Source organism: Vidua chalybeata, chromosome 3 (genome assembly GCF_026979565.1).
Source record: "Vidua chalybeata isolate OUT-0048 chromosome 3, bVidCha1 merged haplotype, whole genome shotgun sequence".
NCBI classification, from domain to species: domain Eukaryota; kingdom Metazoa; phylum Chordata; class Aves; order Passeriformes; family Viduidae; genus Vidua; species Vidua chalybeata.
In genome coordinates, this window is record NC_071532.1 from 25,189,270 (window position 1) to 25,201,517 (window position 12,248).

Consider the following 12,248-nt stretch of genomic DNA (forward strand, 5'->3'; position numbering starts at 1 on the left):
TGCAAGTGCCAGCTTAGCAATGCAGTAGGTAGTGGGGGTTTTTTTGTGGTTTTTTTTTGGTTTTTTGTGTTTTTTTTTTTTTTTTTTTTTGGGTTTTTTTTTTTTTTTTTTGGTTTTTTTTTTTGACATGTACATTGTAATGAAGGTGAATTTAAGGATTCTCCTTACCTGGAATCAAATACTAAGCTGGCTATAAATAGTAAGCCTGAATAGGCAGGATGGGGTTTTCTTCCATTTCTGAGATAAGGCAAAGCCATCTCCATTTTGAGGAGGTGCATGGATCACTGTGTGCCCACTAAAAGCTAATGAAAAAGCTGAGAGAGGAACATTATGTGAAGGTCAAGGCTGGCCTGCATTTTTGTTATAGTTGTTCAGGTGAGATCAGGTTCCACATGACTCTGCTCAGCAAAGACCATTTCATAAGCATCTGAGTCCACAGGGAGGCCTCCTCCAAGTTAGCCAAGTTAACTGGAAAGTGCTTCCATTTTTCTTTGCACCTGTTTGATAATAATATGACATTACTCATCTCAAATATTTACACTCGTTGACTCTCTAGAGATGTCCTTTTATAACAGCTTATTGGGGTATGTGGCAGAATATTTGGCCTTGTTTTCAGAAAGTGATAGCCTATGAGTTAATACTTGTTTACATGGAATGGAGATTCTGAGTTTTATATATATGGACAGAAATGGATATGCAGCGTGACTTTTATTTTAAACTTTCCAGGAAACTTCAGATGTGCCTGGAAGCAGATTCCATGCTCAGTTGGGGCTCCAAGGGTTAGCAGCAATCTCAGTCAAAAGACTTGCTGAGTTTCTCTTGGTGTTTCTGCAAGCAGGCACTACAAAGTGCAGTTTATGTTGCCTGATAGGGTAGCTGTTCTTCAGTTTTGTATCTTGAACTGCTTAAGGACTTCCTCAAAACCAGTGTGTATCTTATTGCTCACTTTTACTGCTGCCATAGAAGGTTTGTGTTCCTCAGCTTGGCTCACATTACACGCTGCTTGAATTTAAGCCTGGCAGGCTGAGCTTCATGGCTCAACAACTTCTCAATAGCTCCTCGTGTACCTGTTGTAACAGATAAAACACAACACCATCATAGGTTTTTAGCTCCCTAAATGTCAGAAATCTGATGACAGCATCCTAATGAAATATGCAGTAATTTCTAATGCTTCACCTCATGGGCCTCTGTTTCACAGAACTCATTTGGTTTTGAGTTCAAACCATTACAGGCTTCCTGTGCCTGCTCGATGGGGTTAGTGCTGTGCCTTCCCAGTGGATTTCCTTATCTGTGCTTTAGTACTGTACTTTACTTCCTGATGCAGACCATTTTCAGGGCACACAAGTGAGTTTCTTTTTGGTGAAACTAAGCTGGAAGATGCCTTCTTGGAGAACCCCTAATATGTCCCAGTGGATATTCAGTAGGTGGCAACAAACTGATGCTGGCCTAGAGTCTGCAAAACACGTATTGTGGATACTGGGTCCTTGTTTCACTTCACAGACCTATATCTCTTGGACCATTATTTGCTAACATGCTGTGACAGATCAGATGTTGGGGTTTCTGGATCTTTTGGTGGCAATGAGTTCCCTTCCCCTTCAGTGAAAGAATCTGTATCTTTGCCTGCACATTTAATTTTGTCCACAGAAACATTGTCTTCTATAACTATAGTATAGTTGCCTGTGTCAGATAACTGATATTTGAGGCAGTCATTGTTTGATTTACTGAACCCACATCCTCATGATTTTTTTTTCCCCTCTGCTTTACAGAAAATGGATGTTCCTGTCATGCTGAGACACCTGCGGGAGCAGAGAGTGTTTATGATCCAGACCATAGCCCAGTACAAATTTGTCTACCAAGTGCTCATACAATTCCTGCAAAACTCAAGACTTATTTAATCTTTTTAAGCATCCCAGACCCAGCATTGTGGATCTGACTGAACCTTACTGATGAACAAGGGGGGAACTGCCTTGACAACACTGTGTGCATATATTGCACTTTTTAAAGTTGTCTTGAAAGTAAGGAATGATGGTTCTTTACTAGTCTCCCATGGATTATTTTATACAAGATATAATTTATTTTTCTTGGAATAACTTTTGAATTACTTTCATAACTCATAAAACTTATAGTCACCTTCAAAGTGAACCACATTTGACATGACTAGTCTGCATTGTAACATGTCTGTAAGGAAAGCAATCCTTTGTAAAGGTAGTTTGCTGGCTTTTATTTTGCTACACAGCTTCTGAAACCTACAGTTATTTGGCAGTGGGCTTTTTTCACATAAGGACATTCTGGACCCATATGTGGCTTCTCTGGTAAAAACAAGACCTGCTAGATGTCAGCTGTAGCTCTGTGTGAGTGGATGCTGAGGGTGCACAGCACGGAGACCTGAGCTTCTGCACGTGCAGCCAGGCACGTTACAGAGGGCTCAAGCACAGGACATTGTGAGGACAGAGAGTTTTGGGTGCTAAACTGTTCGAATTCCACAAGAATTATGGTTTTAGACTAGTCCTTGAAAAAAAATCAATATTGTATCTTTTTAAGGAGGCCTTTTGCTGCTGTGTAAACCCTTGAAGGGAATCATAAGCAGCAATGTAGGGTGAAGTGCAGTGACCTACAGCAGGCTGAAGTCAGTGAATGACTCTTTCCAATAACTCTGGTGATGTGAGAGTTTAATAGCGGAGGATTTTCAACCAAACGTATCTGGAAAAAAAGCCAAATCAAGCACCTTCTCATGAATTACACTGAAAGTATTATTGCCTTGAGGCTCACCCTCTGTAGAAAAGAAATCTCATTTAAATTAGGCATCTCCAGTTGCCTTAGTCTTCAGGTGTGAACTATTGTTGGATGGTTGGAGAAGGAATCAGGCTAAAGAGGTGCCTTGGAGGTCTCTGGACTCAGCCCCACTCACCCCAGTGCTGACTTTAAACTTCGATAGGCTTGTCCAGAGTCACATCCAGTTTCAGAATTCTCAAGGGTGAAGATTTCATAGCCTCTCAGGGTACGTGATGCAATGCAGTTACTTTGTCGTGGTGAAATCACCTTTCTCGGTATCCCTTTCCCAGATACTTTTAATATTTTAATCCTACTATTGCTTTTCTGTTGCATCCCCACCTCCAAACCCTGGTCAATGTACAAAGGCCTAAGCCTACAAGCACTCTTAATTTCAGCACTAAAGGGACTAAAATTAGTGGGGAGCTTAAGCTAATGTTCTGTACCAGAATGTTCCTTGAATGCATTTAAAACTGCACTGTGTTGATTTGGTGCTCTGCAATACAGGCCTAACATGATGACAAAGTCTCTGGTGAAGACTTGTAACCACCAACAAATGGAGAGGAATTATTTTGCGGTAATACTTTGACCATGTTCTTTTTAGGGATCAGTTGAGCTTTCAGTCAACTTCAGTTTTCCTCTAATTTTTTCTGCCAGTGCCAACATATCTCTTGTTAAATTAGGAGCAACCATTTAAAGTCTTTTCAGTAGCATCTGCATGATAATTGCAGAGAGATGCTCTATATCTGGGAAAAAAGCCAAGGAATAAACCTTGAAGCAAAGTGTATTAAATTAGTTATCTCGTTATAACTTTTTGAATAATTTCCTAATGATGAATTAAGTTTGAACTCAGAGCTGTCAAGTCCCATTGCTCCACTTGGATGTGAGAAGTAGAAAATCAGGAGGGAAAAAAATCTGTTCCCCTGTCTTATTATTCAGCTGCTCTTGGCTGCAATGTGTATTTCTGCTGCTACAGTGAGCACAGGAAAGTTATTGCATAAGAGAGTGTGAAGAGCTGTGTTTGAAAGAAAGAAAATTAAGCAAATGTTTTTTTTATGCAAAGATGCATCATAGGTGTCTTAGAAAAACATTAATTAGAAAAAGGCACTAAAAATCCTTTCCAAATTAAGTCAGTGCCCATTAATGAGCCAAATAAGTGGCCATGTGGTAAGCAGTCATTTCCAATTAACTCCTAACGTGGCTGGTATGGTAGATAGAGGCCAATGTGAGTCACTTTTTCCTTTTCATTGTCAAAGAATGGTAATTTTAAACTTTTCCTTTCATCTGACTTCAATGTATTTTTCCCTGCTAGATTTTATCTTGACTAGATCTGTTAATATCATAAGTGAATTGGGCTGGTGCATGTCTTCAGAGGTTCTTTTCCACCCCAGCTTACAAGCAGCCCTCAGCATGCTGATGTTTTATGGTTGAAATGTGGTACAGTTTTGTAAGGGGAAAAAATTAACCTTCTCACTTTGAACCTGTTGTCATTTTATCAGGCCAAAACTGCTTGGGCAGTATTTCCTAACCTTTAGGGAGTGACAGGAAAATGCATTTTGCATCCAATTTTTTTAGTCATGGCAGGAATGAACACATGGGCCTTAAAGCAACAGTGCTGTTAAGTTTCCGTTCTGCAGACTTTTAAACAGCAGAACCCTTGAGGAGAAAAGGACAGTTTGGAGTTGCTGTTTGTTATGTTGCATGTTTTTTAACATGAAAGCATAACAGTAGTTTGAGACCAGTTCATCCATTCGGAGTAAAGTCTAGACTGAAAATCTCACAATGATTCATCAGTGAACACAATTTTGACAGAAGCAGTCTTCTTCCAGGGCACCCACCTTGCAGTCTGGCATGTTCAGCCTACACTCCCTGATGCTTTCCAAGAGAGAACTTGCAGCAGATGAGTAAGTCTGGCTTGGGCATCTGTTGCGTCTGTTTTTCTTTTAGTACACTCTTCATCTGTATTTAACAACCTTTGCCTTTTTAATTTAAACTCTTACCAACTATAGTATTGAGATGCTGGCATCAGCTTTTTGCTTAAAGTTATGGTCTGAGCATTTCATGCTTCCCATTGTTCGAGAGATGACAGCTGAGCTGTGACACTGCTCAGTGCTGTGGGGATCCTCTTTCTGTCCTCTGTGAGTCACACTGGAGGATGGTGGACATCAGCTGCTCAGGTCCTACTTGTTTCAGGTCCTACAAAGGCTTGTTTTGGCACTTCCTGTCCTTGACTACATGAGGAAAGATGAAGCTTGTTCCCACAAACATTTTCCTGCATAGGCATACAGGGGTCCTAAATGCTCAGCCTTATCAGAAGTTCCCTAAGCTAATTTTAGCTGGCAGAAGACACATCTCTGAGAGCTTACTCAACCTATTGCCAGCACAGTCCTTGAAGTATATTGAAGTGCATTTCTGTTCTACTTATTTAAATCAGCTGCCTCAGCTACAAATATTATTAAATATTTGCATGATTTCAAAAGCTGTTTTTTTTTTTATTAATTTCTTGTAAACAAACAGAAATGCAAATGGCAAAACACAGACTTACTCATTCTTTTCCAACCTAATACGTGCTTCAATAGCACTTGTCATTGCCAACCAGGAGATTATTTTTTGATCCAATACCTGCTATGTCTGTGTAGTCCACAAGCAACTCTAAAAGAAATGTTGATGGGCAATCTTGTACTTGGATATAGCACAGAAATCTGTAGGGAAAATTCAGCAGAGCTAACTGACAGTGCTGCATTTCCAACAGCTGACTTCCCACTGGTCTCCTGGGAGGAGATGATGACTGAATTAGCTGCTGTCAGCCTCACTAACAGTTTGTGGTCTGTGTGCTCAGAAAGTGGAATCATCAGGCAGATCTCTTGTTGTAGCAGCTCTCATGCATCACTGAGGGAGGTCTGAGTTAAATTTTGCTGCTTGTCTTGGTGGATGAAAAAATGCTAGGGTGGCAGCCACTGCAGTAAAGGCCTACATCACATTGCAGGAGCAAATTCCTGAGCTGGCCATGAGAGGAAGACTGCATGAAAACAGCCTTTGACCCTTCTACAAAATGAATATAAAGCTGCTGATGTATACTTCAAGGCATATAGAATTTGGGATAGGTTTTGATGCCAGTAAGAGAAAGGCTGCAAGTCCAGAACCCCAAAAGCAATTGTCCCCAGCTCACTCTTAGCCTTCTAGAGTGGTTTTCTTGTAGGATCTGGTGCTAAGGGAGCTATAGATGCCATCTAAGTCTTTAGAGAGAAGGACATTATACATGCAGCCGCTTCCAGGGATTGGGGATTTGCGGAAGGGAACAGATGGCTGTGGGGCAACAAGATGGAGGTATTAACCATAAATAAACTATTGCTAGATTGTGAAACAAAACAGGGCACAGGTAAAAAATAGCAGTGTTTTATGAAAATATTTAAACTAAATAAATTTAGTCAGTGTTTTTGGAGTATCTTAGATTACAGTTCCATTGGTTTCTGTTGGCTGTTTTTTGGCTAGCATTTCTTTGAACTTTTGTTGCCTGTGCTTTCTGTGCACCCTCACCGAGAGTTTCCCACATGCTTTAACAACAGGACTTTGCCTTTGGAGAGTGAATTGGAAATCACTGAAAACAGGAGCTCCCACTGGAGAATTCCAGCATTATATAACAGCAAGGGAAGGACTGCCGCTGATTCTCAGTGGTTGGACAGTCAGTTCCAGTTATTTCAGGGGCAGTGTTCCTTGATTAGTCAGGGAGAAAAGAGGAATGCTTCCCACAAACTGTTTTCATGTCAGGCTGGGGGGCACCCCCTGACTTAGACAGTGGCTGGTAGCTGAGGAAGAAATAGGGATGTGTATAGAAAAGGGTGCTCAGCCCCACTGGTGCACCTGGCAGCCAGTCCTTTAGGGGTTTCCTGAGGCCAAAGCTGTATCCTGCTCACTGTGTGTAGTACCTCCTGATGGATCCATCTTCCATGAATCACATTACCTTCTCTTTAGAAGCCATTTATTCCTCTGGCCTTCACAATGTCCTGTGCTGGTGAGTTCCATAACTTATAGATGTAATGTATAAGAACTTCCTTTTTGTGTATGTTAAATAAAAGTATTTTCTTGCTTCTGCTTGATTGTTAAAAGAAAGTAAATTTCTAGTGCCAGAAACACTGGTAATAGGATGTTTATCCTGTTGAGGTTGCTCCATATGGGTAATACATTTTCCTCACTAGTAGAGTACCTTTCTTTGGTTATTTTACAAAGGAAAAAGTTTACACATGCAGACGACTGTAATATTCCCATATGTTATTGTGTGGAATGTGGTAAATGAGATAACGTGTTTAAGTTTTATGTCACTGGATTTTACTGTCCTGTTTTACTTCAGTATTGTGATGCCTCTGGTTTTATTTGTTCTGTAATTTTGTACCTAACAATTTAGCACAAAACAGTGATCTGAATCTCACCACCTCACTGTATGTACACATTTTGTAGAAAATGAGACATCAGTTATGTGCCCTTCCTGCCCCCAACCCCTCCTGTTAGGGCTGAATGGCAGAATTATTCTGTGCTATTGAAAGCCTTTAAAAAAAAAAAAACTATGCATGCTATTTTATATTCTAATGTATTATTCATATCAGTACATAAGCTTATGCTTGTCAGTTTTATCTTGTGTATAGAACTGATTACTTTTGACAGTATTTTTGCACTGTTTCTTTTCTTTCTCTTTTTATAATAAAAAGTTCTATCAGCATTAATTGACTGCAATAATTTTTTTACCCCTTTCACTACCTTTGTGTAAATAGTTTCTTATATGCTTTTGCAAATGTGAGAATGTCTTCAGTCACTAAGGTTTTCTTGGTAAGGCTGTCCTTCATATTCACAGTATACAATAAACCATTTTTTTTCAAGGAAAACAATGTTTGTGTTCTTTTCTGTATCAGCTTAAGGGTTTTGTATTTACACCTACACTGCTTGAGTTCGTTTCCCATGTTAAACTGATAGGCACAGCCAGGGCCACAATGAGCTTTGAATAACCACCTGTAAATAGTAATCCAAGTTTCACAGGGGCAAGGCTCCCACTGGTGCCTCATGTTCAGCTAATCCAATTCTTTGGTGTTGAAGTGTGGTGTGGGCTCTGGACAGACTTGCTGAAGTAAAGGTATTATTTCCCAGGACAAGAGTTTATTTGACAAGACAAAGTTAGGATAAAAATAGTCAGCTAGTGCCCTCTTCCTAGGTTTGGCTGTAGTTAAATGGCCTTGGCTTTCTGGAATTGTAGATCTGCTGCAGTTTTATGTACTCCAGCAACAACTGCTGGCTGGAGAGCAATGAAAGATTTCAGCAAAATGAGCTGACAAACCCTTATTCTAGCAGTTTTATTCTCAGAGCAGTGCTTACAAGGAAGAAAATACAATGAAGTTCTTAAGGGTGATGTGTTCTTTCTCATCATACTTTATAAACTGTGAAAACAGTAAAGAGGCAGGTAATTTTATTGTGCACTATATTTCAATTTTGATGCTAGAAGTTTATAGCTACACTCTTTTTTTCCCCCCATCCTTAAAAGCACACTCTTGCCATTGATCTAAATGGAGGGGAAAAAAATCTTCTTGTTTTGTATATGGGTAGAGAAAACTAAGTCCTGGACTTTTTCCTCAGAAAGTGTTCCTGTCCCTCTCTTAAAAATAATTGCTAACATATTATTTACAGTAGTTGTAATCCACTGGAGGTGAAGGTATGGCTGTAAGGAAATATGAGCTCTTTGCAATAACTCACTTTAACTTGTAAAGGAGTCTAAAAAGGCAGAAGTTGCATAGTTCATGTCTTGTGCGAGCCTTCAAGCTCCAACATAGGTGTCAGTATTTTCTGTACAAAACAAATTGAGCTCTAGGTCTTTGCTGTGATGAATCCTCATCTGCCAGGAGCAGTGACGGACCTGCATATTAACTGGTTGAGGGAACATTGGTGGCATTGCTGTAAAATGTATATAATTCATCACCCTATTTCTCCTCTTTCTCAGTTAAGCCACTGCAAATAAAAATGATGCAAGAAAAAAAGGAAATATGCACCAAACCACAACAGAAGAAGTAGGGCTTTTGCTAATTTTTCAGATGAAGCAAAACTATTTGGGCAAAAGTACATATCACAAAACTATTGCACCCATTTAAGTGTACAAGTGGAATCAAGAGGGGCTAAGACCACTTTATTTACTTAACACAAATAAGATCCACACCAACACCCCTAAAGAAAAAAAATGACCATTTCTGCACATGAGCCATCAAAAGGCATAACCTTTAAGAAACCACAGATGCTTCTTTAAAAAAAAAAAAAAAAAAGGCAATTGTAGATGTGTGGAAGCTAGGCCTACGTGTGTTTGTCTTTCCAATTATAGGACAGAACTGTGTTCATACTCTACCGCTTTTCAAAGCGCTCCTGAAGGTTTCCATAACAAGGCTTTTTAAATAAAGGTTTGAAGGATTGCATAGATTCAAAGGCTCAGTGGTCCTCTAATTCCTTTTTGATCTCTGAAATGTATGGATGATCTTTCCCATGTGCTACTTCCATGATAGCAATTGCCTATGAAAAGAAAAAAAAAAAATATTCACACAATTGATTCATATATAACACCAGGCTATAAATACTCTCTTTAGAGGTTTGAAGCAGTCTGACACCTCTAGCTACTTTTTGTCCCCTTGTAGTCATAAACCCAGTAGGAAATAAAATGAAATTCAAAACTAAGTAATAAAGGTTTTATATTCAGAGAATACATCTTTGATCTTAAAGGAGCCCAAAGCACCTTTCAAAATTATATTCCTGACAAAACTACTTTGAATGCAACCAGCTCCAGAATAGAAAACTGCAAGTGTGATGGGTAATATTCCAGCAGAGGACTTAGCCAGTATCAGAGTGAGCTCTGCTCCTACCAATTTATCCTTCAGCTGTCACAAACATGCAGACCTAGTGCAGGAGTACTGCTGAGGCATTTCAAACTTGTCTCTAAACCCTCTGCTCCTTCCAGGGGCTGCCAATGCTTTAGGAAGGAAGCAACTTCTTAGGCAAAAGTGAGATTCCATAAGATTCAGACAGACACTGCTGTGCCCATCTCCCAGTGTTTTGCCTGCTCCAGGCCCGGGAGGGAATGTTGCAGGCAGCCAAATCCCTGACTGGCACCTTTCCTGCCCTGGAGTGTGTGCTGGGGCAAGATTTTCACTTGAGAAAAGATGTGATAAAAGGCAACACTAAACAGAACTGAGAAAAAAGTTTAGTGTAAGTCTGAGAGTGGTTAAAAACCAATAGAGCTAAGACAGAGCAAAGAATTGCAGTATCCTGGCCCTCTGAGCATTTCGTCATTTCATCCTTGGGAAACTATTATGCTCTTGTATTTGTTAAGTCAGTACAGCAAGGGCTTTTGGTTCCACCTCAGCAGCGAGAAATTACTCCACCCCTCCTCCTGCCCAAAAAAGAAAGGAGGACCTTCTGGATGAGCTGCTCACAAACTGACAGGGAACAATAGGTTTGCTTTTCCACTAAATCCCAAACATCAGAGGCTGGGATAACTCTGGGCAGTTCCTATAGACAGCTTCTGGAAGTGAGTCATTAGAAAATGTTTGTGTTAGGAAACTAACGATGCCAACAATTTTACCTCACGGTTCCCTACCCCCTTATCCCATGCTCCTACTGGCACAATTCCCATTTCTACTCAAGGGTTTAACACCACAGTGAAGGAAAACCTATGCCAATTTCAAACCAGGTAACAGTTAAATTTTAGAGCATATATTCTTCTAGCATCTTTCACCATGGTTGGATGGTGCTGGCTAAAACTTGCCAGCATCTAAAAAGCAAGAAGAAATAAATACGTTCCATACTGAGTCATTATATGCTACAGTAGTCATTGATGCTTAAGAAACTAAAATAAATTTCTGTCCAACAACAATAGGGGAAAATAGTCAAGAAACATAGTATAGACTAATAAAAAATAGCAGAATAAAAAACTAAAGAATAAGGCACAGACTAATAAAAAGGGGTGAAGAAAAACATAAAACCAAAATGCTGTATTTGCCAATTTCAGCATTACCAGATGCATTGAATTCCCTTCAGCTATGTAAAAATCGATTGGTTCCAGGACAAATAACTATCAAAAGCATGCCTAGTTTAAGTTGGATATAGAAATCACAGACTTCAATGAAACACTATGTGCCTTTTATAAGAGCCAAGCATTTTTCCTGTCCTTACCCAGCAAATGAGGGGAAGATAGGGTTCTGCTTCATTTACATTAGTGCAGCTCTAGCTCAGTGAGGAGCTCAGAGCAAATGTTTAAGCATAATTCTCACTCCAGCTGCTGCAGTATGAGCCCACTGTGAAAAGGCACCCAAGAGCAGACCTATCCTCCATCTCTAGAAAAATCAAATCTGAGCCAAAAATCCCGTGACCAAATATATTAACACATGGTGTATTTCCTACCACACCAGGCTCACTGACAGAGAAGCACACAGTATTTCAACGACCCCACGGCTGAACTGATGTTATTAATGGAGGAACCAGGCAATAAATACCCTCTTCAAGGCTTTAACTCCAGCCGTCCTGTTCTTCAGTGCCATGTACAGTCTCCCTAATTTCAGCCACATGGAGGCAACATTCAGCGAGTAGGAGGGATAATGTTTACTGCAAGAGAGAAAGAAATTCAGCTTCATCAACTTTGGCAGTTTCATAGCATTTTCCCAGTTCTGTCTCCCTCTCATGGGGTAAGAAGCTGCCTCTCGGTGCCCCTGCCCATTCAGCGCTCATCCCCTCTGCCGTGACTGCCAGGAGCCCGTGCCAATTGTGTCTGGGATGGGGACGCCTGTCAGCTGGGAATTGGACTGAAACTACCATATGCCTCTGAACAGCTGTCAGATGGCAATGACTTTCTGCCACTAGTTTTAATCTAGCCAGCTACAGAGAGAGCCTGCATTGTTATGAGTTTTTGGAGCCACCCTGCACCCGCAGCAGTAGCTCTGTGTGTTCCACAATGGTTGGTGGGCTGGAAAGCGAGGGGCCCTCCGCAGTGTGCAGGGCACACATGGCAGTCTGTGCTCGTGCACACTGAGCAGGCACAGCCCGCCTCGGCAGATCTGACCTGGAATGCCAGGCTCAGAGCCAGAGGAGCTAGGCAAGTCCCAGGGAAGATAAATAGTACTGAGCCCCCAGGGGGGGAATGTTGGCTCCTTCTTTGTATCACTGCTCTCTGCCAAGTGATCTGTGACTTTATGTTGGCATCTGTTCCAAAGGGAGAGCTTTTCTTGCACTCCCCCCAGCTGGCAAGAAAGTCACGTCTCAAGATGAGAATCTGTTTGGGAGATTCACGGCAGGACCAGACACAGCCAGCGTAACTGGCTGGCTCACTACTGCAGAAACAGAGAACTTGATCAGAAACAGCATTCGTATCTCCTGCAGAGGCTGTGTGCTTGCCCCATGCAGGGTTTCAGCCTGGGCATTGTCCCACGCCTCCAGCTCTAGGGCAGAGGGATCAGGGACGTGGG

At 41.0% G+C, this 12,248-nt stretch overlaps 2 protein-coding genes across 4 annotated transcripts in view; one reads left to right on the top strand and one right to left on the bottom strand.

Moving 5' to 3' along the window:
* The window catches only part of PTPN14 (protein tyrosine phosphatase non-receptor type 14), a 109,928-nt gene extending 102,445 nt beyond the window's left edge, over window positions 1-7,483 (top strand). The window contains exon 19 of the mRNA XM_053937962.1: window positions 1,767-7,483. Coding sequence (XP_053793937.1) covers window positions 1,767-1,895 — 129 coding nt within the window. The 3' untranslated portion in view covers window positions 1,896-7,483. The remainder of the gene's footprint in view (window positions 1-1,766) is intronic.
* SMYD2 (SET and MYND domain containing 2) overlaps window positions 1-12,248 on the bottom strand; it is a 41,531-nt gene that overhangs the window by 3,691 nt on the left and 25,592 nt on the right. Inside the window, exons 11-13 of one of the 3 annotated variants that reach the window (XR_008429865.1) lie at window positions 11,283-11,391; window positions 9,146-9,306; window positions 146-1,067 (exon numbers count right to left, since the gene is read on the bottom strand). Coding sequence is in view for 1 of the 3 variants with exons in the window: in XM_053937963.1 (XP_053793938.1) it covers window positions 9,226-9,306; window positions 11,283-11,391 (190 nt within the window). In the remaining 2 variants the exon portion in view is untranslated. Of the gene's footprint in view, window positions 1-145; window positions 1,068-7,894; window positions 9,307-11,282; window positions 11,392-12,248 lie in introns of those variants that run through there. The other 2 variants (XR_008429866.1, XM_053937963.1) reach the window with 2 other exon arrangements.